This window comes from Erigeron canadensis, chromosome 6 (assembly GCF_010389155.1).
Source record: "Erigeron canadensis isolate Cc75 chromosome 6, C_canadensis_v1, whole genome shotgun sequence".
Classification (NCBI taxonomy): domain Eukaryota; kingdom Viridiplantae; phylum Streptophyta; class Magnoliopsida; order Asterales; family Asteraceae; genus Erigeron; species Erigeron canadensis.
Window position 1 is genome coordinate 41,642,049 of NC_057766.1, and position 22,901 is coordinate 41,664,949.

The following is a 22,901-nucleotide window of genomic DNA, read 5'->3' on the forward strand; positions in this document are numbered from 1 at the left end:
ATATGTTAAAACATGACTAATAAAACGTGTATTTATAAACTTATGCAAAAGAGAAGATTTGATTTTTTTGTTGTGTATGAGAAATGGAAAAAACATGAGGTCATCTTAATTCTAATGTAACTTTGAAATGAAAATTATAAATGATAATCTATAAGAAAAATATTATATTATCGTAAAGTCAAATTAAGCATCAACGTGTATATCTATATATAAAAAGCTTATATAAATGTATAATAAGATTGAAATTCTTAAATTTAAAAAAGAATTGTACGGATATATTCAAATATTTAGATTTAGATTTAATAAGTTTATATAAATATCAAATCACAATTTACTTTACGATAACTCATCTAGATTTGAATTACGTACATAATAATTTCATTGAAACTTTAGATTTGAATTAATAAATTAATTAATATACTTTTTAATTCTTTTTTGTTAGTAATTAATGATGATTAAGATAAGGAATAACTTTTGAAAGAATGCTTAAAAATATGAAATTAATGTACGTATGACAAATAAAAAAAAATTTTACATGACATTCTTTTATAGTTGCCAACTAATTAAAAAATTACCCATTTTTAATTATATATATAGATATCCTGACACCCTTTGAGAAAAATGTCGACAAGTACGCAGTGAAGTATGATTGATTTTAATTTTAAAAGAATAATATGTATAACTAAAACAAAACAAGTAGTATGTCACTATTTCGAGACATTGACACTTTTTGTATATGCTTGAGATTGCATTATATATATATTTCACCAGATCATATTTTTAAAATATTATTCTCTTGTCCTTCTTATAAACTTTGTTCTCCAAATCTTCAACATCTTTCACTAATTAATTAATTCCATAGTAATTAATTAATTTAATCAACAAACAAATATTTGTTTTCAAATATATATATTCCAACACGTTTTTATTTTGCTGGTGGTGCCGCCAAAAGACATGCCGACGCCTGTAAATAGCGCCCGGCAATGTTTGTCACCGGAGTCAATTCAAGTGTTAGACGAAGCGGTTTCCGTCGCTAACCGTCGTTGCCATTCTCAAACGACATCCCTTCATGCCGTTTCAGCTTTACTATCACTTCCATCATCACCCCTACGTGAAGCATGCACACGCGTTAGAAACAGCACGTATGCTTCACGCATACAATTTAAAGCGCTCGAGTTATGTTTAGGCGTGTCGTTAGACCGGTTACCAACGACACCGCAGCGCGTGGAGGAGCCACCGGTGTCTAACTCACTTATGGCAGCTATAAAACGGTCTCAGGCTAACCAAAGACGGCAGCCTGAGAATTTTCATTTGTATCAACAAACGACGTCGTTTTCCTCGGCTTCTGTTTCAACTGTTAAAGTTGAGTTACAGAATTTTATATTATCAATACTTGATGACCCGGTTGTTAGTCGGGTCTTTGGTGAATCCGGGTTTCGGAGTTCGGATATTAAACTATCCGTACTCCGACCTGCACACCGTCAATTTATTCGACAACCTATATTTTTATGTAATAATAATATGAGTAGTAATTTTAGCTTCCCATTTTTAGAAAGCAATGGAATATATAAAAGAATTAATGAAGTTTTAATTAGGAAACAAGGGAAGACAAGAAACAACCCATTAATAGTTGGCCCATCAGCAGTTAATACAGTTAAAGTATTTTTAGAAACATTGGAAAAAACCAAGATTGGTGCAATCACAAATGTTGTTTCTGTTAAAGATGAGATTTTTAAGTTTGTTAATGGGAATCTTGAAGTGGGTTTGTTGGAAATGAAGTTAGATGAAGTGGGTCATGTTTTGAAACAGAGTTTAGGGTCTGGAGTGATAGTTGAGTATGGAGATTTGAAAGAGTTGGTTGACCCGAATGCGAGTTTTTTGGATTTGGTTAGTTTTGTAGTAAGGAAGTTGGGTGGCCTGGTTACGGGTCATAGTTGTAGAGTTTGGTTGATTGGTTATGCAGAAAGCCATGAAATTTGTATGCAATTTTTTAAGAAATATCCTTGTGCTGAAGAAGAATGGGACCTTCATGTTCTTCCTACTGATTCCATTAGACCAGTCTTGGCAGAAACATTCCCAAAATCCAGGTGAAAATTTTGAAAGATTTTCTTTATATATATAATTATTTACACAATCTCCAAGGCTCTTTGGGTCATACTGGCCATGGTTAGACATACTGGTGCCCTCCAACAGCTCTTTAGGCCGAACCTTACTTTGCACCACCTCTAGGTGATGGCCAGGGAACTGGGGAAGGGTTAAAAAGATTCGCCTTCCCGGATAAATTGAATAAGGATAATAAGCATCTTTATTTTAATTATATATAAGCAAAGTTTTAATTCTTTTGACATATGTGTGATGGTATATTTTGCAGCCTAATGGAGTCATTTGTACCATTTGGAGGTTTTTTTCTATGCCATCTGATATAAAAAGTCCATTAAGGGTATCAAGCCATTTTGGATCCTTATGTCACATTTGTGATGAGAAGTTTAAGCTAGAAGTGAATGATGTTTCGCAAGGAGGACTTACTGGTTCGGTTTCGGATCATTGTAGGTCAAATTTGCCTTCTTGGTTACAAATGTCCCAATTATCTGCAAACAGCGAAATGGATATGGTGCAGGTATGCATTGCTTTGATCAATGGGATACTCTTGTAGTCTTGTTACATGTTGCCTGTTAAGATGGTCGAATGTATCTGAAAATTTAGTTATCAAATCATATTGAGATTATCATTACTACATGGAAAATTATTATTCTTTATAGTCGTTTATGAAATTGTATTCCCTCAAGTTGATCCTAACATGACTAGTCATGTTAGGATGATTTTAGCCTTTGGATGAAAATCAAGGGTCAAGATTCAAAGATGATCTTTGAATCTTGACCATTGATTTTCATTCAAGGGTTAGGATCTCCCCAACTTGAGGGAATCCTCACCCATTATAGGCTTAAAAGTGCTCTTAACAATAATTAAATATGCTTATATACCTGAACTTGATTTCAGATGACTGAACGACAAATTTTGGGCTAGATGGTTGTGTTTTTATCTGGAGTGGCTCTTTGTGATCTGCATGTTCATTGTTTTCATGTTATAACTTATAATACATTTTGGTCATACTTCTATTGCCAAGTTTTTTATTTTGTTCCTCTCCAACTTGTTTCTTTGATTAGTACATAAAGAAGGAAGCTAATAATTGTGATTCTGATGATAAAATTGTCCACTTTCATGCTACTAAATTCAACAGTAAAATATGGAAAATTCTTGAAATTTAGGTCTGATGGTTGGAAAAACCTGCTGTTGATCATTTTCGCATGCAGCCGTTAAAGCATTTATGCAGACATGAATTATAACTTGTTGATGTTTCTCTAGTACCTTTGACGTTTCTGCCAGTTGTTTGATTTGTTCTGCATCATTACTTTATTAATCAGTTCAAGAATTATTATAAATCATATCAAAACCGACTGTATCTTTGCAGCGCAGGCCCAATATGATCCTGTTGTGGTGAGTGCCAAAATCATTGGGCTTCAAAAGAAATGGCATAGTATTTGTCAACGTCTTCATCAAGGCGAACCATACATGCAGATTTTACCAAAAGAAAAGTTTACAGTCGGACCTCATGTCCCTTCCATTATAGGCTTTCAAGTCTCTGAAAGCATCAACCAATATGCTGGAAATAATCACAACACATCTTCAATTGAAAGTGGATGTGATGCAATCTTAAATTCAAACTCCAAGAACATTAAAGATTCACCAATTGTTTGCAGCCTTACAAGTTCAACAGGATCAGGAAACTCTGTGACTACTGATCTGGAGTTGGGACACATCGATCAGAAAGATTATAAATTGGTGCATTCTTCACTGTTCACAAGGGTTGGTAGACAAGATGAGGCTCTTGGTGTTGTTAGTCAGACCATAGCTCGTTGCAGGGCTAGATCTGGACCCAACCGGAGTGGTATCTGGTTTGGTTTTGTAGGGCCAGATAGAGTTGCCAAAAAGAAAACCGCTGTTGCTCTTGCTGAAGTATTGCTTGGAGGTATGGACAACATGATCTGTGTTGATCTAAACTGTCATGATTTTATGAAAGGTTGTGCTCTAAAGCTGAGAGGAAAAAATATTATTGATTACATTGCTGATGAACTCACCAAGAAACGATTATCAGTTGTGTTTCTTGAAAACGTTGATATGACTGATACACTTACTCAGCACCATTTATTACAAGCCGCAAGTACTGGGAGGTTTTCTGACTCTCATGGAAGAGAAGTAAGCATCAGCAATACAATTTTCGTGTTGACTTCCAAGTTTTTTGGACCAGATGAGTCTGATGCTAGCGTTGACTATACTGAGGAAAATGTATTAAAAGCTAAGTGTGGGCCAATCCGTATGCTGACCGGGTTTGATCTTGATGACATGAAACCAAGCGCTAAAGTGGTTCATGTTACAAAAGATAAGCAAGCCTGTTCTCCAGTTTACAAGAACAAGAGGAAGTACAATCACAGGACTTCAACGGATAACCATTTCCTTGACTTGAACCTGCCAGCTGAAGAGAGTGACCTAGATTATGCTTGTGTTCCCGAGAACTCGAATGAGTGGTTAGAAGATGTTCTTGAACATGTGGACGCGAAGATCATTTTCAAGCCGTTTGACTTTGACATGCTTGCTGAGCAGATCTTGAAGCGAATTGGTGATTGCTTTGAGAAGAATGCTGGGTTGCGTTGTTCATTAGAAATCGATTATGACATTATGGAGCAGATTCTTAAAGCTTCATGCTTTTTGGAAACTGCAAAAACAGATGATTGGATTGAGCAAGTCCTTGGAGAAGCATTTGCAGAAGCTCAGAGGAAATACGACCTCAGTTCTCACTCGGTTTTGAAACTTGTCACGGCTGAGCAGCCCGATGAGCAACCTGTCGTCTCTCTGCTTCCTGACAGGATTATAATGAGCTGATCAAAAAATTCAAGATTCCAATATAGTGTATAATGTAGCACCATAGCAATAGTAATTAGTGAGTGATTTGATGCATTAGTATAGGGTGTGGGATATAGATTTATTTGGGTTGGTTTTGTTGTTGTCTTTGTATAATAGATATAGTTCATTAATATAGTTGAAAGATTGTGAAACTTGTAACCTATGAATGATGTAAATACTACAATGTTTAGGACGAAGTCATTATATTATGCTTGAAGTTAAGTCATCTTTTGTATTCTCAACTTTCCTTTACACTACCTCCTTTAACATCAATCACTCTTACACTCACCACCATTTCCGTTCCCACCACCTGTCGCCACTGCCGCTGCCGCCACCACCACAAAGGATTTCGCTTCAACTAGGCATGGTTGGAGTAAAGATTAAGAGCTAGAATCAAAATATATCCCTTTATTGTAGTTTTATTAAACAATTTGAAGGTATGTTTGTTGTTTCATCTTTATTATCAATTGAGATAGAAGAGACCGATAAATAACAGCTGTCTGGTCGATTGCCGATTGGTTGATTTGGGAAGAAAAATATTTTGAAGAGATCAAGGAATAAAACATTGAGTCGGGCTGGGCTAATTGAGGAGGCTGTAGAGATGATCAAACTAGAGGTATTATAGTCTTTAGAAAATATTTAATGTGTATGAATCAAAAACTCCCGTGTAAAATTCAGAAACCTTTTGTTATCGTTTACGTACCAAAGCCTTATTGTTTTGTCAACAAGACAAAGCCATTTGTTTTCATTCTTTTCCGACTTTAAACACTCAACAAATGGCAGTTAAATCAACCATCTCCAAATTATCTAATGGTAAGGATGTCTCTTTTGTCATATTTCGAGATGACCATAAATATTTAATTTCCACTTATGTTGGGTTTAATTGAGTTTTCCCCTCCAGCTGTGTGATAAAAATAAATTGGAGATTTATTCGGCGAGTGACTTTCTCATTAAGACAATCATGAGTAATTCATATAGGGATTTTCTAATGACAGCTCACTAGGCTGTTTTTAAGCACTAATTACATTCTTTAAATAATGCATAATTAATTTAGATTCCCTCTAATTAGTTTTTTTTGTCGTCCCTCCATTTCTTTTGCTAAAGTCAAATAAAAATAATTTTAATTGAATATTTATTCCTAATTTATCTCAAACATCTAACTATTATTTAGATCTTTATTTATCAAAACAAAAACCTATACAAACTTTACAATTCTTCCGGCTCTCCTCCGGTCAGTATATATATCTTAAACTTTTGATATTTTTGCTTTTCAGTTAGTGTTTGATTATGATATACACTGATTCGTTATTTATATATTTTTGTTGATTAATTATTGAATATCTATAGCTTTGCATACATTTGATGGACTATATATTTTTGAGTTTTAAGTTCCTTGTTGATCTACTCAAGTTACGAATTAGATATATATGATTTGTTAATTGTAAATGTACACCACTATTATTTAGTATTGGTAGGTCGTTGATATATATTTACTATTGTTCCGTTAATTGTTTCTAATAATATTGTTGCACATTTAGGAATTATGTTTGATTTGAACAATCTTCCAGACGATGATTACGATGAAAATATTATTGATGAAACATTGAATAATGAACCTTTTATTGGTCAAACTTTTAGCACTTTTCAAGAGGCATTTGTTTTCTATGAAAATTATGCGAAACAATATGGATTTACAGTTCGCAAAGATCGGTCTCATAAAAGAAATGATACGACAGTTAGACGTGATATTTGTTGTCATCGTGAAGGAAAGAAGCGATTAAAACTAGTTGATCTTTCTAAGAATCAACGAAATAGGGGCTCAATAAAATGTGAGTGCAATGCTCATATGCGTGTTACTTTGAAAAGAAGTTGTGATATATTTCCAGAAGAATGGCATGTTACAACTTTTGTAAAGGATCACAATCATGAATTATTGTCACCCGATGAAATGCGTTATCTTCCTGCTAACCGCATTATCACTCCAGAGGATGAACGACAAATTTTACTATATAAAGAGGCCGGGCTCAATGTTCGACAGATTATAAATGTAATGGAACTCCAAAAACAAGTGAAACATGGTGATCTTTCTTTTCAAGAAAAAGATGTCCATAATTTGTTTGCTAGAGTGAAAAGAGCACTTGGAGATAATGATGCAATGGAACTTATAAATTATATGGAAGCTTCAAAAGAAAAAAATAATAAGTTTCATTATGAATACACCGTTGATGAAGATATGAGGCTAGAAAATATATTCTGGTGTCATCCTCAAAGCTTCGATTGGTATGAAAAATTTGGGGATGTAATTGTATTTGATACCACTTACAAGGTCAATGCGTATGACATGTCATGTGCACTTTTCGTTGGCATTAATAATCATGGAAAAACTGTTCTGTTTGCAAGTGCACTTCTTCGTAATGAGACTGTCAAAACATTTACGTGGTTGATGAAGGTATGTCTTTTAAAATATCTAACTTATTTATTTATTTATTTATTTGTAGTATATGATTCATATTCATTTTCTTGAATTGATATGCAGACTTTTGTGGCCATCATGAAAAAACCATCACAAACAATCATCACTGATCAAGATCCATGGATGACTGAAGCAATTGCAACTGAAATGCCAACTACAAAACACAGCTTTTGTATATGGCATATCACTACTAAATTTAGTTGTTGGTTTGCAGCTCTTCTCCGTACTCAGTACCAAAATTGGTGTGGTGATTTCTATACACTTTATAAGATGACTTCTATAGAAGAATTCGAGCATAGTTGGCCATTAATTGTTTCAAAGTATAACTTGCAAAAAAACAATCATGTGCAAGGTTTATACAAAATTAGGAAGTCATGGGCTCCTGCCTATCTTCGAAATTATTTTTTTGGTGGAATGAAATCAACTAGCACATCAGAGAGCATAAATGCTTTTATTAAACGATTTGTTTTCTCTCGCACAAGTTTGAGAGAGTTTGTTAAGCAGGTAATACCTTACAAAATATCATACTTCTTATAATTTTTATACCTTTATAAAATACTCTATTTAAGCCGCATAACTTTTTTTCTTATTTATTATTTTTAGGTTGATTTAGCCGTTGAAGAAATTGGAATTCGTGAGGCGAAAGACAAAATGTCAACTACACTTACACATGTTCCTTTAAAGACAAAATCTCCGTTGGAAGAACAGGCTTATGGAATTCTTACACCATTTGCTTTTAATAAGTTTCAAGTTGAATTTCAAAGAGCGAACCAGTATTCGATTGTATGCGTTGAAGGTAACGACTTTATTATACGATACTTTGATGGTGAAAATCATAAAAATCATCAGGTATTTTGGGATGGGCACATTGCTTTGTGTAGTTGCAAGAATTTTGAGTTTTGAGGAATACTTTGTCGTTATATATTTCGGGCACTTTTTCACAAGGATTGTTTTAAGATACCACCTATATACTTCCCTTTGCGTTGGAGTCTAGATTCTTTTCAGAGTGGCAGTGCAAGGCAACCTTTATCACCAAATGTGTCATTGACTCAAACAAGTATTGCTCAAGGAATTGATTTAGAAAAAAGGTATAACGTTTTGTGCCCCCCAAAATCAGCAACAAAAGGTCGTCCAAAAAGAGGCGTATGAAGGGTGGAAAGGAATTGGGAAATAAGCCACGTAATAGATGTTCCATATGCAAGGAACTAGGACATACAAAAACCAGGTGTGATAACAAGGAAAATAATGTTGCTGTTGAAAACCTCTCTTCAAATAAGCCACAAAACAAGAGGAAAGAAATGGCTAGTGATAGGAAAATAATGTTGCTGTTAAAAACCTCTCTTTAAATAAGCCACAAAACAAGAGGAAAGAAATGGCTAGTGATCTTGGGCTAAATCCAGTGTTTAGTTTGAAGTACTAAGCCATTAAATTTTACTTTTTTTTTTTTTTTTGTTCATAGACCTTCTAATAATGCATTGTATTTCCGTTTATATTTTGGTTGTTTATTTATGTGTTAAACTTATTTACTTTTTAGTTTGTTTATGCTGGAAGTTGTAATGATAAGATATCATACAATTTGATTGCATCTATTTATAGTGTAAAGTGTTGTGCGTAATGATAAGATATCATACAATTTGATTGCATCTATTTATAGTGTAAAGTGTAGTGCATATATTCATAGTGTAAATTAAGTGTTGCTCGACTCAAAAAGATTGTTTTAAATAATGGAGCATAGTAAAACGAAATTAAATATATGTAAATATCTATATAAATTGTACATTAAAATAAGATATTTTGTTAGTGGTTTACTTTGACAAAATCATTAGAACGGAGGGAATCTAAATTAATTATGCATTATTTTAGGAATGTAATTAGTGCTTAAAAACAGTCTAGTGGGCTATCATTAGAAAATCCCATTCATATATATATTTTTTTAATTTGAAAAAGAATGAGAAATATATTAGGTCTCCGTGTTCGAATATTGCGGTATTTTGTTATTTTACTTTTGAACGGCACTTCAAATGTTTATTTGGTAATGGGCCTTAGCCCAAATAAGCTGCCCAACACACAACAAGATAACAACAGGACGGTAGGTCAAATACGAAACAACCATGGCTGTTACAAACTGATCATCTAAATTCCTTCACAGCAGAAACCGCTACGTATACGTATAATTAATTAGCCGGAGAGATGTGTTGCTGCTCTATATATTTCTAAATATATTTTCGATCCCTCTTTTTTTTTTTTGTTTATAATAATTAGTTTGGCTTTATTTCTATAAACTTAACAATTAATGGAGAAAGGGAATGCGATAAGAAGAACAAGAAGGACACAGCAACAATCATTAGATGATGTACCTACGGAGTTGATGCAGCGTATACAATCGTTGTTATCGGAAAAAGAAGCTGCCCGCACGTGCGTCTTGTCCAAATCATGGCTACACGCTTGGTCTACCATCCCAAACCTCAGGTTTCCAATGCCATATAGTGTAACCACAAATTACAACATGATAATCTACAATACCATCCGAAGGTATCACAACCACAATCTACCAATTGAAACTGTAAAAGTTTACATACATGTTTTAAATCTGCGGTGGCATGAATTTTGGATGCGGTGTTCCGAAACAAGACGTTGTCTCAAGGAGCTTTCCCTTGATATATGTTTTAGCTATTGTTTAACAACTGATCTTTCTGAATATACGTTCTCGGATGATATATTATTCGCTGGCGACAAGTTACAAACAATTAAGTTGAGATCAACCTGTTATTCCTGCACCATCAGTCCCGGTATCAATCCTGTGATCAAATGTGTATCGATCTTTGCGTGTTCTCGAGTTAGCATGGGTGAATATAAGTGAAGAGGTGTTTGATTACGTATTGTCTACTTGTAGCTTGCTTGAGAAGGTTATCCTTTTCTTCTGCTGAGGGTTGAAGAGAATCAAGGTTAAAAATCTTGGTTGTCTTCACCAACTTGAAATAAGTTCCTTTAATGGTCATTTGGAAATCGATAACGTCCCAAGCCTTGGCTTCTTATATTACAATTTGTGTTGTATTCATGAGAAAAACCTTTTACCATTCAAAACTACAGACGCCACGGCTTCTTCATTAGGAAGAAGCGTGACTAGCTAGGCTACATTTAGAAGGTATGATCATTGACGATACATTTTATCAAATCAAGTTTCCTTTTCTCCAAATTTTGTATGTTCAAAAGGGGTATTTGGCCTCGGAAACGTTGGTTATCACTAGTCGAGGCTCACCCTATGGTTAATGTTGGGACACAGGCTTACCGACTTACAGGTTTATGCTCCAAATGTATGTTGTTTCTATTATTGCAGCAAGACACTACCAACTCTAGCTCTTGTTTCCAACCGTACGTTGCTCCCCAGAAAATTGTGATTGTACTCGACCAAGAGAATCCACTTGATACTTCATTTTTCCTTAAGTTGAGGGAAGTACTTAATATGTCAAGCAAGTTTGACATTTATATCCAATTGTCTTTCAGTCGGTCACCATTTCCGTTGATCACTGATGATGTTGACAATCTTAGAAAAGGGGTCCTGTTTCCAGCTACTAACGTCCAACAACTTGACCTTACAATAAGTTTGGATAATCGATTAAGTACGGAGGTCACACAAGTATTTGATGCTTTCTTTTCTATTTGCCATCCCATTCATGTTAAGGTAAAGCAACTCTGGCCCAGCTGCAACAAGCGCTTCCATAAGCTAACAGTAAGGGGGATGATGGAAAATAGCACGACTGATCTAAAAAATGTCCTAATGAAAAACCCTCATGACGGAATATGGGAAGCTCTAACGAATTTATCTGTAACTTTGCCTTACATAAACGATGTTGAGTTTAAACTTGAGTGGTTTTCTCATGACTAGCTAGCTAGATTCCGAGATTTAATATTCATTTTATTTTTGATGTATTCTTGAAAAATTTTATTCACGTTATTTGCGTGATTCATGTACCATTTTATATTTTTTTTATATTATGTTATGTCATGTCGTCTTTATTACTTTAGTAGCTAATGAATCGGTTAATTCTTCGTATGCGAATATTTGCAATTTGATTGGAACCTTTGGTGCCGGTTGAAATAGGTCACAATTTGTGATTGATTCCTTGGTGTCAAATGGATCCGATTACGTTTTCTTGCTCCTTGAACACTTGCTATTTGATGATAACTGGTTAATTATTAATTAGGTGTTCTGACTTTTCAAAATATTCTCATAAACCAAAACAAAGTTCACTGATAATACACGTCCCCTTTTATTGGATATGATGATGTGTATAGATTTAAAGAAACTTGAGTTAATTTGTTCCTTGGCTTGACATTTGAGGTGTGAATGTTGTTGTCGCATGGCAACTTTCTTTGATGCACCCATGTTGAATCATTGTCTGAGCCGAATAAGCATATGATGAATTATACGATCCTATACATTCATTGGGATCAGTAGCTCAAAGTTGGCTATAAACCTGTTTAATTTTTATGTGAGTTCCTGTTTTGGTTCATTAGCTCACAAGTTGGAGGCTTAGGGATTGTGGTTTAACCAAGTAAATTTTACTTTAATGGTTCCGTTAATCCTTCTGAAAGGTTGTAGTAGATTGCATATAGAATGTGAAGGGTACAAGATCTGATGCATATCAATAGATACGGTTCGTGAATCGTGACTATTGAAAAACCATTCTTTTTTTTTTCTTCCATGGGATGGGTGGTTTGGGTATTCTTTTGATGGGGATTTTTTGTTTGCTTTGATTCGGTTTCTTCAGTAATGTTGTGTTTAATTCTTGTGAGGTTGAATGGGTCATTGGAGTTCTGGTTTGCAATGGTGTTAAAATATGCCTCACCAAGCTTGAATGTTGCGTTGAGATAGTAAGTTTTCAATATATTTTTCTCAAATTTAATGAGTTTATTAATTGAATCTTCATGACTTCATTCATGCTGTATATAGACACAAGAAGGCCGGCTATAGACCTTTGATTGAGTTTGGTTGATTGGTTATGCAGAAAGCCATGAAATTTGTATGCAATTTTTTAAGAAATATCCTTGTGCTGAAGAAGAATGGGACCTTCATGTTCTTCCTACTGATTCCATTAGACCAGTCTTGGCAGAAACATTCCCAAAATCCAGGTGAAAATTTTGAAAGATTTTCTTTATATATATAATTATTTACACAATCTCCAAGGCTCTTTGGGTCATACTGGCCATGGTTAGACATACTGGTGCCCTCCAACAGCTCTTTAGGCCGAACCTTACTTTGCACCACCTCTAGGTGATGGCCAGGGAACTGGGGAAGGGTTTAAAAGATTCGCCTTCCCGGATAAATTGAATAAGGATAATAAGCATCTTTATTTTAATTATATATAAGCAAAGTTTTAATTCTTTTGACATATGTGTGATGGTATATTTTGCAGCCTAATGGAGTCATTTGTACCATTTGGAGGTTTTTTTTCTATGCCATCTGATATAAAAAGTCCATTAAGGGTATCAAGCCATTTTGGATCCTTATGTCACATTTGTGATGAGAAGTTTAAGCTAGAAGTGAATGATGTTTCGCAAGGAGGACTTACTGGTTCGGTTTCGGATCATTGTAGGTCAAATTTGCCTTCTTGGTTACAAATGTCCCAATTATCTGCAAACAGCGAAATGGATATGGTGCAGGTATGCATTGCTTTGATCAATGGGATACTCTTGTAGTCTTGTTACATGTAATGAACGTGCTTGTTTGATTGAACATTAAAATGTACAAATTACAAATTACAAAACAGATTGAACATTAATCTTGATAATAGATGAAGTAAAAGTGTGATGAACGTGCTTGTTTGATTGGGTAGTAGTGCACTTGGCCATTTTGATATTTGGTTTCTGCCGGCCACCTGAAAATGCAAATTCAGATGAGACACTACTCTTCTTGTAATGCACGTGTTGTTTTCATAATGGGGAACCTGCGTTGGGTTTCCATCAATCGATCTTAACCGAACAGTTTTAGCTTTATAGTAATTATTTGTTTGAGATTATATGTAGCATTATTAAAGACCCACTAAGAATTAATGATGGATCGACCTCAAGATGTTCTGTAATGCTTTCATATCTTAAACCACTAGCTTGGCAAATCTACATGGGAAGTGATATTTGTACCACAATATTTATTATATTTATCATACATGTGCTTTATAAACTTGTACAATATGTTATAATAGTTGTAGAGTGTGGTAAATAAATCAATATTCGTGGTACCAATATCACTTCCCATAACATATATACAACTTTTTAAAAATGATATAATCCTTGCACTCGTACGCGATTCTATTTATTTACAAAACACATAGTGATTTGTCATCTATCTCCATTTCATATCGAATAATAGAACATAAGCTTGTATATATAATGAATTTAATCAATATAGAATGCCGTTCTAAAAAAAAAAAAAATTAACATTTTTAAAAGGGTAAGTGGATGAGAACACCTTATGGACCCAAGTACCGTCTTAATACCCAAATTGCACCGTGGAACATCATCCTCACAAATGGATAATAAAATACAATTTTTTCTCTCAATTTTTGAACCTATGATTTACAACATTCATTTCTACGGATTCATTTGGTCACATGATGACGGTATCAATAAGCATCACTAATGAGGTTTCACCCCTTAAATAATTGTTTTTTTATATTTTCAAATTTCACAAAATGATAACTTGGGCGTCAATAAATAGTTGGAAAAAAAAAAACAATTTACATGTGTTATACCTATAAAAAGAAAAAACTAATTGATATCAATTATTTCATGTCATTTTCAAAAACACCTCGAGGTAAACATTGTTTAGTCTTGGAAACTGATAAAAAAAAATAAAATTTAAGATTAATCTAAAAAATTTCTTAATTAAAATCATAAGAAGATGACATATGGATCCACTAATATTCTTTGTTAATTTTACCTCTTAATTTTTCCATATGTCCTTATCTAATATTTTGAAGGATTATTTAATTATTAATTTAGGAAGATTTATCATTTCTTTTTTGAAAGATGATTAATCCTCCTAATTTGTTAATTAGGCTAAAAATAAAATTCTCTTAATTTATGAGATGATTACATGTGGAAATTCAAGGGATAAGATTATGAATGAGATTAAATGAAATGCGCTAATCACATATATATATATAGTTTTCGGTGGATTTTTAGGCTAAAGTTTAAGAAGATTATTAAAAAAAACAGATTTTAAATAAATTGTACACATTTGAAAGAAAAATCGGGTTGATATTAATTAATTATAATTTGTCAGTGGTTATCATTATAAGATTATGTCGTTTATGACGTGTATGCTCACAAGATTATAAACTACGAATTGACTTGTCTTGCATAAACTTTTGGTTAACTTTCTTATAACGTTGCATTGAAATGTATAAACACATGTTGCACTTTTACGGTAATATATAGCTTTTAAAGTAAATAATCTCTACTCCTTGATAAAGCAAATCCTTCCTTTTCCTTATTAAATATTTTTGTCTTTTAAATACTTTATTTGCTATTGGATTTCTTTGTTTTTTTTTTTCCTTTACATAACTATCCAAAATCTCTAATAAAACAGACCGTATTCACCACTACTGTCGCCACATTGCACGGGTACCATGCTCGTTTATATAGAGGCATGTAGCCGGATTTAATGTTGCATGGCATGTGTGTACGTGGCTTATAGTCTTATACTAATTAAGGATTTTAATCTTCTTCAATTTTCTTCTCAGCACATGTTTCACTATATTCAACATGTGCTTTTAACTGTAATTTTTGATAAGAAAATAATAAATCTTTCTAAATAATCATCCTAAAAATCTTTTTAATATATATACTTGTTAACACATATAATTCACCAATTCTCTTTTTAATCTCATCCTTGATTTTCCACTTATCACAATCCTATTAATTAGCAGGATTTGTAGGCTAATAACTTAGAAGGATTGATCATTACCCATCTATACTCCCTTATAAAGCAAATTGACTTTAAGGGAGTAAGAACCTGATGTAACCAATATACTCTCAAGCTTACTATGTCTTTTTATACCTACGAGACGGTTGGACAAAAGTACCCTTACCAATACTTTACACCCTCAATTCTATCTCTATCTGACTAAAAAACCTTTTTGCTGTACCGCCGGCTCTTCCTATCGGAATTATCACATCAGTCGGCTCTTCCCTCTGACTTTCCTGTACCGCCGAAATTATCATTATCAACCACCTCCGACCACCGCCATAATCATCTTGACAACCTACACAGCCTCCTGTTGTGTAACCTAATAATAAAATAATTTATAGTTTTCTCTTACCGCTAGCTACCACCGGTGGAATCATCATCACCACCAACAAAGTCGTCTTTCATCGCCGCCTACCACACCAAACACCACCACCGCTGCAACAACGCCCGCCAGTTTATGTGTTTTTTCTTCCTTTTGTAGTTAAGGTATATAATTTGGGGGTTTTTTTTCTTCTATATTTAAATTCGTTCAATAATTTGATATGTTTTTTAACAGCAACAATATTTATATTGTTATTGTTATGTATGTATATAATAGTAAAATACTCTATCTATGTGATTTATTATTTTGAGATTATTAACGTGAGTATATGATCTTTTGTGGTTTGTGATTTAAAGGTAACAAAATTTTGTACTGAATTTCATATGTGAATATGTAAGTTGGATAGGATTTTCATTTCTTAGTATGAACTTTTATATAATGGTTGATGCTTATTCGGCGTTAATTATTTCTCTGAAGTTGATTCCAAGCCGCTCGCCTGATAAAAAGGTAAATAGTTATTTAATTTTTGTTCTTATGCAATAACGCTTTCATATTGATTTTTGTAATTGCACGCTGGTATAAAATTATTGGTGTTATATTTTGATGCAAGCAAATCTTATTCAATCTGAATGCCATGAGACTGTAGTAACAGTAGTAGATTGATTTGGCTAATTGGGATGATTGCTATCATTTCATTGGTGTATGAATACTTGGTGGACACAATTGAGGTATGCCTAATAATTTCTTGTAAATAACCATTTCTTTTGGATATTATATCTTAGCATTATGTAAATTACTCAACAAAGAGGATATCAATGACCTTCATCATCATTATTGTAGGGAGTTATTGTTTCACAGTCATAATTAATGTCTTGGTAAGAAATTAGTCATTGATATTTTTGTGGTATTTATTTTTGGTAAACTGCTACTTTCAGTATTTTTCTAATTTATAAATATGTTTCGTAATCTATACATATTCATGGTAGATATATATATTCCAACTTCACATTTTGGTAAACTAAATGGGTTTTCATTTTTTGCCTTTAGTTAATTCACATGTCAAATATGTGCAGTTCTAATTTAAGCCAAGTACTTGCCAAATTGTTCATGTTAAATAAAGGTTACTCATATATCAACACAAGTTTATAAGTTACCCAGAGATATGTTTAAGTACTTGCCTTAATCTTTTGTATTGATAACAAGCTTATAGCTTAATGTATGCATACGAAAGCCACTGTCAATTTAGATATATCAAAATGGATGGGTCAGTTTTGTTGGGTAACGCACTAAGAGGTTATAGTTTCTTTGAATATGTCAGATTTCTAAGAATCAATACAAAACATATACTTTATCTTTATAACCTAACAATCCTCTAACGATTTCGTTTGTGGCTGTTCAGTAAAATTTTCGTCATTACAGTCGTTTGGGAAGTTCTTGACAAAGTTCTACTTTCTGGTATATATGTACAAATAGAATAAATGCAATAGTTATAGCTATTTGTATTAGCACAAAAGAATTTCTAGTTTTAAGTAATTTTAGACTCTCTATATGTTTGCAAAAGTTTAACTTCATTTTTTAATCCAATGCGGATTATATTATGGCAGGCAAAGTTGGATATGGTCAACTCAATATGTGTCAATGTGTTTTTGTGTAGAGGTGTATATTGTCAATGTGGAGGTTAGCTGATTATATGCAAGAGGCTGAATTGGACTACTAGATGGATGGATTAGTTTATTGTTTTCTGCAAATTGCTTATGATGAGTCTTCTATTGAGTAGTTGTTACATGGTTAGAGTTTGGTACAAATTTGCAATTTAACCATCACTTTTTTAGAGATACGCTGCAACGCGTGGGCACCAATCTAGTTTTTGATTATTTAAATACAAATATACCTCCCTATTAATGATAGCCTCGTGATTCGTTCTCTTAAAAATATCCGTAGCTCATGATAATATACAATAAGATTTTGCTAATTAAATGCAGTAAATGTACACTTAACATAAAATAAACGTGAGTTTGTGACATGAAAAACATAAATTTTTTTATGCCCATTAGATGAAGCCTTAAAAGTTACGTTTAACCATTTCTTATACAATAACACTTCACTAAATCAAAGAAAAAGCTTATGAAAAAAAAAATCTGATGGGTTCTAGCTACGTGCAGTGCAAAACATATGGTACGAAAATGATTATTTGACCAAAATATTTTTAAAATGTACAAAGTATTCTTGTATATGAACTTGCTCTAACTTAATTATTAATTTGTTTCATAGATTACATATATAGGATATACGAGTAATTAATAATTTTTCGTTTCTTGAAAATTTCTAAAGTTGGTCCAAGTGGCCGAGCCTACACTTTTAGAACTTGCTCTAATATTTAAAATTTCTCCCCTAGATTTCATAACTTTTATCGTTATAGACCTGCATTTTTAGAACATTCGATTCTTTTTATATATATGTGGCTGACGTGTCTGAATTTTTTATTTTGTTTATGAGATAGAAGATATATATAGATGGCCGATCGATGTAAAATGGAATATGAATCATGCATAAATAAGATTAAGGGTCTGTTTATATTTTTAACTATTAAGTGACTGAATTGATTAAGTGACTGAATGAATAAGTAATGTCTGTATGGATTAAGTCAATACAGTTGTTTTTTGTTTATTAAGTAAAAAAAACAAACACTTTTGATGACTTAATGGATTAAAAACTTTTGATTAAGTCACGACTTAATTTATTAAGTCGAAAACAAACGCCACATAAATATATATTGAATATCTAAATGTGTCTTGTTTTATTTCTCACATGCATGAAATGCATCTGGATTGATACATGGCTAATTAAAGGTAGCAAGGAATATATATATATATATATATATAGAATAAGGAAATTTTTTTTGAAACGAGCGTATTTCAAGGGTGTTTTATCAAACAAGTTATGGAAAAAAGAATTTATAAAACCAGTGAAACCGGTATTTGAAATACCGGATTCAAATTTTCCAGTCAAATCCGGTATTTGAAATACCGGTTTCAAAAAGAAAATTTGAATCCGGTATTTCAAATACTGGACTCAAGCAATGATGTGACAGTACAGAGACAGTGGTACAGTGCAGAGACAGAGTGTGCAGGCAGAGACAGAGTGTGCAGGCAGACAGAGTGACAGAACATAGTACATCGAAACCGGTATTTCAAAAACCGGTTTCAACCTAACCCTAACACGTGTCGATGCCCCGTGATACCCTAGTTAATGTGATGTGACCTTGGTTCAGAGGTGCAGGAAGGTGGCAGTAGGAACAGTACGAGATGACTATGAATCCGGTAATTCCAAAACCGGTTTCAAGTTGAGACAAAAAAGCCCATGCAACGTAACAGACTATGTATTGTATATATACATGCATATTTACTCATAGATGATCACGCAAAAACATATATTTTTCATAAACAAGCAACTAGCAATTTATCAAAGCAGTATTTTCATAAACAAAAATGGCCTCTATCAATGTTAGCTGTGTTCCCAGAAACCCAGAGTTGTTGTGGCTACAAGCTGCAGATGAACATCGGTCATACAACATCTCCCATGACCGTGCCCTCACAGAAGAGCCACGTTGCAGAAGAGGTGATGAAGGGCTTAACAGAAAACTGCAAGATGGTGTGCCCGACGAGGTTGTACGTTATATTAGGAGTGTTGGGTTTTACGAACTCTTCTAGGCATATACATGCCAACTTGATCATTCTTTGATCATCGCGTTGGCTGAGCGATGGCGTCCGGAAACCAACACGTTTTACCTTCCTATCGGTGAAGTGACTGTCACCTTGCAAGATGTGCAGGTGATATGGGGTTTACCCATACAGGGACCACCGGTGTGTGGTAAGTGGGTTACAGAGACCCGAAATGTTGAATATTGGAAGAATTTGTGTCAGGAGTATCTGGGTATTTACCCGGAAGATGACGACTTGCGCAAAGGTCGGATGAAATTTAATCGGTTGGCGGGTACGATTACTTTTGAACATTGGGACCCGAATGATGAGGAGCGTTGCAAACAAGTGGCTAGACGGGTTATTCTAGCTCTTATTGGTTCGCAGCTTTTTCCTGATTCTAACAGCTATGATGTTAGTCTTAACTATTGGTCGTTTCTGGGAGACCTGAGCATAGCGGGTCGAAGGAGCTGGGGTTCAGCAACCCTTTGTTGTTTGTATAGGAATTTGTCCAAGGGGACTTGGCCTACTAGACAAGGCATTGATGGACAGTTGTTGTTGTTGCAGTATTGGGCGTGGGAAAGATTCCCACGCATTGCCCCACGAGTCACGCCATTCAAACTGGATGACAGAGAAGAAGAAGAGGTGTATGAATACGGAAGTTGTTTAGCAAACAAGTGGTGTGGAGACCACTCAAATCGTGATACACCGGGACAGTGTATAATTTCGTTTCGTTCTTTTTTCAATGCGCTAACACCTGACCAGGTAATAATTAATATGTTTTAATACGTTTTAAGTTATATGTACTTATTAATCTCTAAGTTATAATATGTTAATATCTTTGAATACTTTTTAATTAATGCAGTTCGAATGGACTCCGTATACCAACTTCATCAACATACTCCCCGCGAGTTGTAAGACTGGGCGAAGCATATGGAGATACATGGACCCTTTGATTTGTTGGGAGGAAGTGGAGTTCCATCTAGCAGATAGAGTTGCTAGACAGTTCGGCTTGATACAAGCCATTCCTGATAATGATGCTTTGGTGGCCCCAGCACAGCATAAGACCCTTATCAAAATGCGAAAAGCGAGGGTCGATTACTGTGAAGTACATGCCGACTATATCGACCAGTGGAACAACCGGACGCAGCGGATCCACCAGGGAGACCGAGGGGCCACCTGTACACCAGGGTATATGCAGTGGTATTTGGAGCGTACCGTCTTAACAGTCTGTAAGCCCGGTCAGCAACAGCCTCCAGGCCAGTACCCTCAATGGGGCATTACCCAACAGTTTTATGTAAGTTTATTTTTGTTAAATAAACCTTACTACTAATAAATATTTATTTGTTACTAATATTTAAATGTGCGCAGCAAGACAGTTTGGTACAGGTTGACGAGCTCGCTCGTCAACAACAAGAAGCAAATCTGCCGATACGTCACTTGTTTGGGGATTTTGGAACAATAACGAGGGAGACATTTTCGTTGACTCAACAGGAAGAACGAATGAATTATTCGTCTCAAAATTGGCAGTTTCCTGAGCCACAGCCATTTGAAATGCCTCCCTCCCACAGTTATCAAGCTCTTTCCAGTTCTGGTGTTGGTCCTTCTAATTGGGCAGGTGGTCCTTCCAGTTTTAATACCCAAACTGTGTTTAGGCCGACACCCAATTCAGGGTTTCAAAGTTACCAACCGAGTAACCCACAGGTTGGAGCCTCGACTTCAGCAACCCATCAAATGTTCCCGGGTAATTTCTTCATGGGTAGCTTTCAAACCTCGAATTATTATACCCCAAATGCTGGACCAACTAATCTGTTTGATCTCCCTCCACATCATTTTAATCCTGATTTTTATTACGGAACTGGTCCACCGGCTCGAAACATTTTTCCTTATCCGATGCAAGACTTCTCTCCTTATATTGGTTCTTCTCAACTGCCAGCTACAAATCTGGCAAATGATGAAGGAGAAGAAGAGGACGACGTGTTCGAGCCAAGAAGAAGTAACCGAGAACGTGGCAATCCACCGGGATGTGGAACTGGGGGGCATAGATAAATTATATTTTTCTTGTAATTCTTTCTACGTTTGTGTTAATAACTATCTGTATATTTTTTAAATAAATATTTTTTTTTTAATATTGTTTAATTGAAATATTTAAAAAAAAAACAAAATGGATATAAAACTTACATCAAGTTACATTAAATTAATATATTCAAAATAAAAGATATCAAAGTAAGGATAAAAGGAATACGTAAACTTAAATAAACATAATACATATTTGAAATACTACATAAACTTTTTAACTGAAACCGTCTTCAGCTTCCAATTTATAAATTGTCGCCAAGTCGATTTTTTTTTAACCAACTTTAACAGTTTCTCAAGTTCAGATGTTATTTCGTCGATACTTGGTAATGCCGTCTCAAGATAATCATTATGCATTTCTTCACTTATAATCACTCCGATGCCGTTTTTGCTTATCTCTTTTATTTTCTTGTTATGGTCGAGCTTCCTTTGTTCCATAAGCAGCTTACACTCATTTATTTTCAAGTAAAGTTCATACCCATCACTTATATCTTCTTTACATTGCGCTTTCAATGCATGAAATGTTACCGTAGGAGGTGATGATGGGTCAGATGACGATGAAGAAGCCATAACTTACAAATCATTATGGGTTTTTAGATGTCGGATATATATGTTACAAATGCTTAAACACCCGAGTTATATATATATACTATATTTGAAACCGGGTTTTGAAATACCAGTTTCGAAATTGATGCACGCGACCACTGTAGCCAGTCAACAAACTATAGGCAGTCAACAGACTTGTCACATCACTTGAAGACAACAGACTGAATCAATGTTGCTTTTTGAATCCGTTTTTTCAAAAACCGGATACTGCAGGTTTCTGTCAGGTTGATGTGACCGTGAATAGGGGTAATGGGTACTAAGTTCGAAACCGGTATTTCAAAAACCGGTTTCAAAATAACTGATCAAAAAATACAAGGATGACGTAAAAACAAACATAGTTTTGTTGATGTTGAAGATTTTGGCTTATATCCCAATTAAATAGTTTTTTTTTAACTAAGAACCATTATTCTAGTGTGTTTTATGTATTTTTATTTTATGTTTGTTTTATGTATTGTAATGTTTACTTTGTATTTTAATAAAAACAAACTTTTATTCATAATTTAAAAATACTACAAACTTATTAAAGACAAACATACAACATAATAATACATAGAACACATTATTAAATAACAAAGTTATTTCATCATCTCATGGACTCCTTTGGCCGTCATGATGAACTCGTTGAATGTGTAAACCGCATTAGCAAGTTGGTCAATAGCAAGTTCAATTTTCTCGTACTTCCCCTGCAAATAAGTGACATATTGACACTCAAGCTCAGTACAATGCCCGGTTTGTATATAACGGATTTCTTCAGCACACCATTTCTTTTTCGCTGCCAGTTTGAGACCAATTTCA

The 22,901-nt window shown here is 34.2% G+C and overlaps 3 protein-coding genes across 3 annotated transcripts; all 3 read left to right on the forward strand.

Annotated features, from left to right (window-relative positions):
* The first annotated feature begins 815 nt into the window (after nucleotides 1-815).
* LOC122606069 (protein DWARF 53-like) lies at nucleotides 816-5,111 on the forward strand. The gene is given in 4 exon segments (XM_043779031.1): nucleotides 816-2,087; nucleotides 2,372-2,406; nucleotides 2,409-2,617; nucleotides 3,475-5,111. Coding segments are annotated over 4 exon segments (2,841 nt in total). The 5' UTR covers nucleotides 816-954; the 3' UTR covers nucleotides 4,939-5,111.
* A 1,391-nt stretch (nucleotides 5,112-6,502) lies between these two features.
* Nucleotides 6,503-18,898, forward strand: LOC122604923 (protein FAR1-RELATED SEQUENCE 11-like). The gene is made up of 6 exons (XM_043777782.1): nucleotides 6,503-7,408; nucleotides 7,496-7,936; nucleotides 8,036-8,228; nucleotides 12,442-12,565; nucleotides 12,850-13,096; nucleotides 18,818-18,898. Exons 1-6 carry the CDS (start codon nucleotides 6,503-6,505, stop codon nucleotides 18,896-18,898), a joined length of 1,992 nt encoding a protein of 663 aa, XP_043633717.1.
* Nucleotides 18,899-19,214: 316 nt separating this feature from the next.
* LOC122604924 (serine/threonine-protein phosphatase 7 long form homolog) lies at nucleotides 19,215-20,094 on the forward strand. Its single transcript, XM_043777783.1, has 3 exons — nucleotides 19,215-19,394; nucleotides 19,437-19,921; nucleotides 19,992-20,094. The coding sequence occupies exons 1-3, from the start codon at nucleotides 19,215-19,217 to the stop codon at nucleotides 20,092-20,094; spliced, it is 768 nt and encodes a 255-aa protein (XP_043633718.1).
* The last annotated feature ends 2,807 nt before the right edge of the window (nucleotides 20,095-22,901 follow it).

Bases quoted from the DNA above. Each gene is read 5' to 3' on its own strand.
- LOC122604923 (XM_043777782.1), top strand. From the start codon at position 6,503: ATGTTTGATTTGAACAATCTTCCAGACGATGATTACGATGAAAATATT. The intron at 7,409-7,495 runs GTATGTCTTTTA...ATTGATATGCAG, and splicing joins CATTTACGTGGTTGATGAAG to ACTTTTGTGGCCATCATGAA. The intron at 12,566-12,849 runs GTGAAAATTTTG...TATATTTTGCAG, and splicing joins GAAACATTCCCAAAATCCAG to CCTAATGGAGTCATTTGTAC.
- LOC122604924 (XM_043777783.1), top strand. From the start codon at position 19,215: ATGGCCTCTATCAATGTTAGCTGTGTTCCCAGAAACCCAGAGTTGTTG. The intron at 19,395-19,436 runs GTACGTTATATT...GAACTCTTCTAG, and splicing joins ATGGTGTGCCCGACGAGGTT to GCATATACATGCCAACTTGA. The intron at 19,922-19,991 runs GTATAGGAATTT...TTGTTGTTGCAG, and splicing joins TCAGCAACCCTTTGTTGTTT to TATTGGGCGTGGGAAAGATT.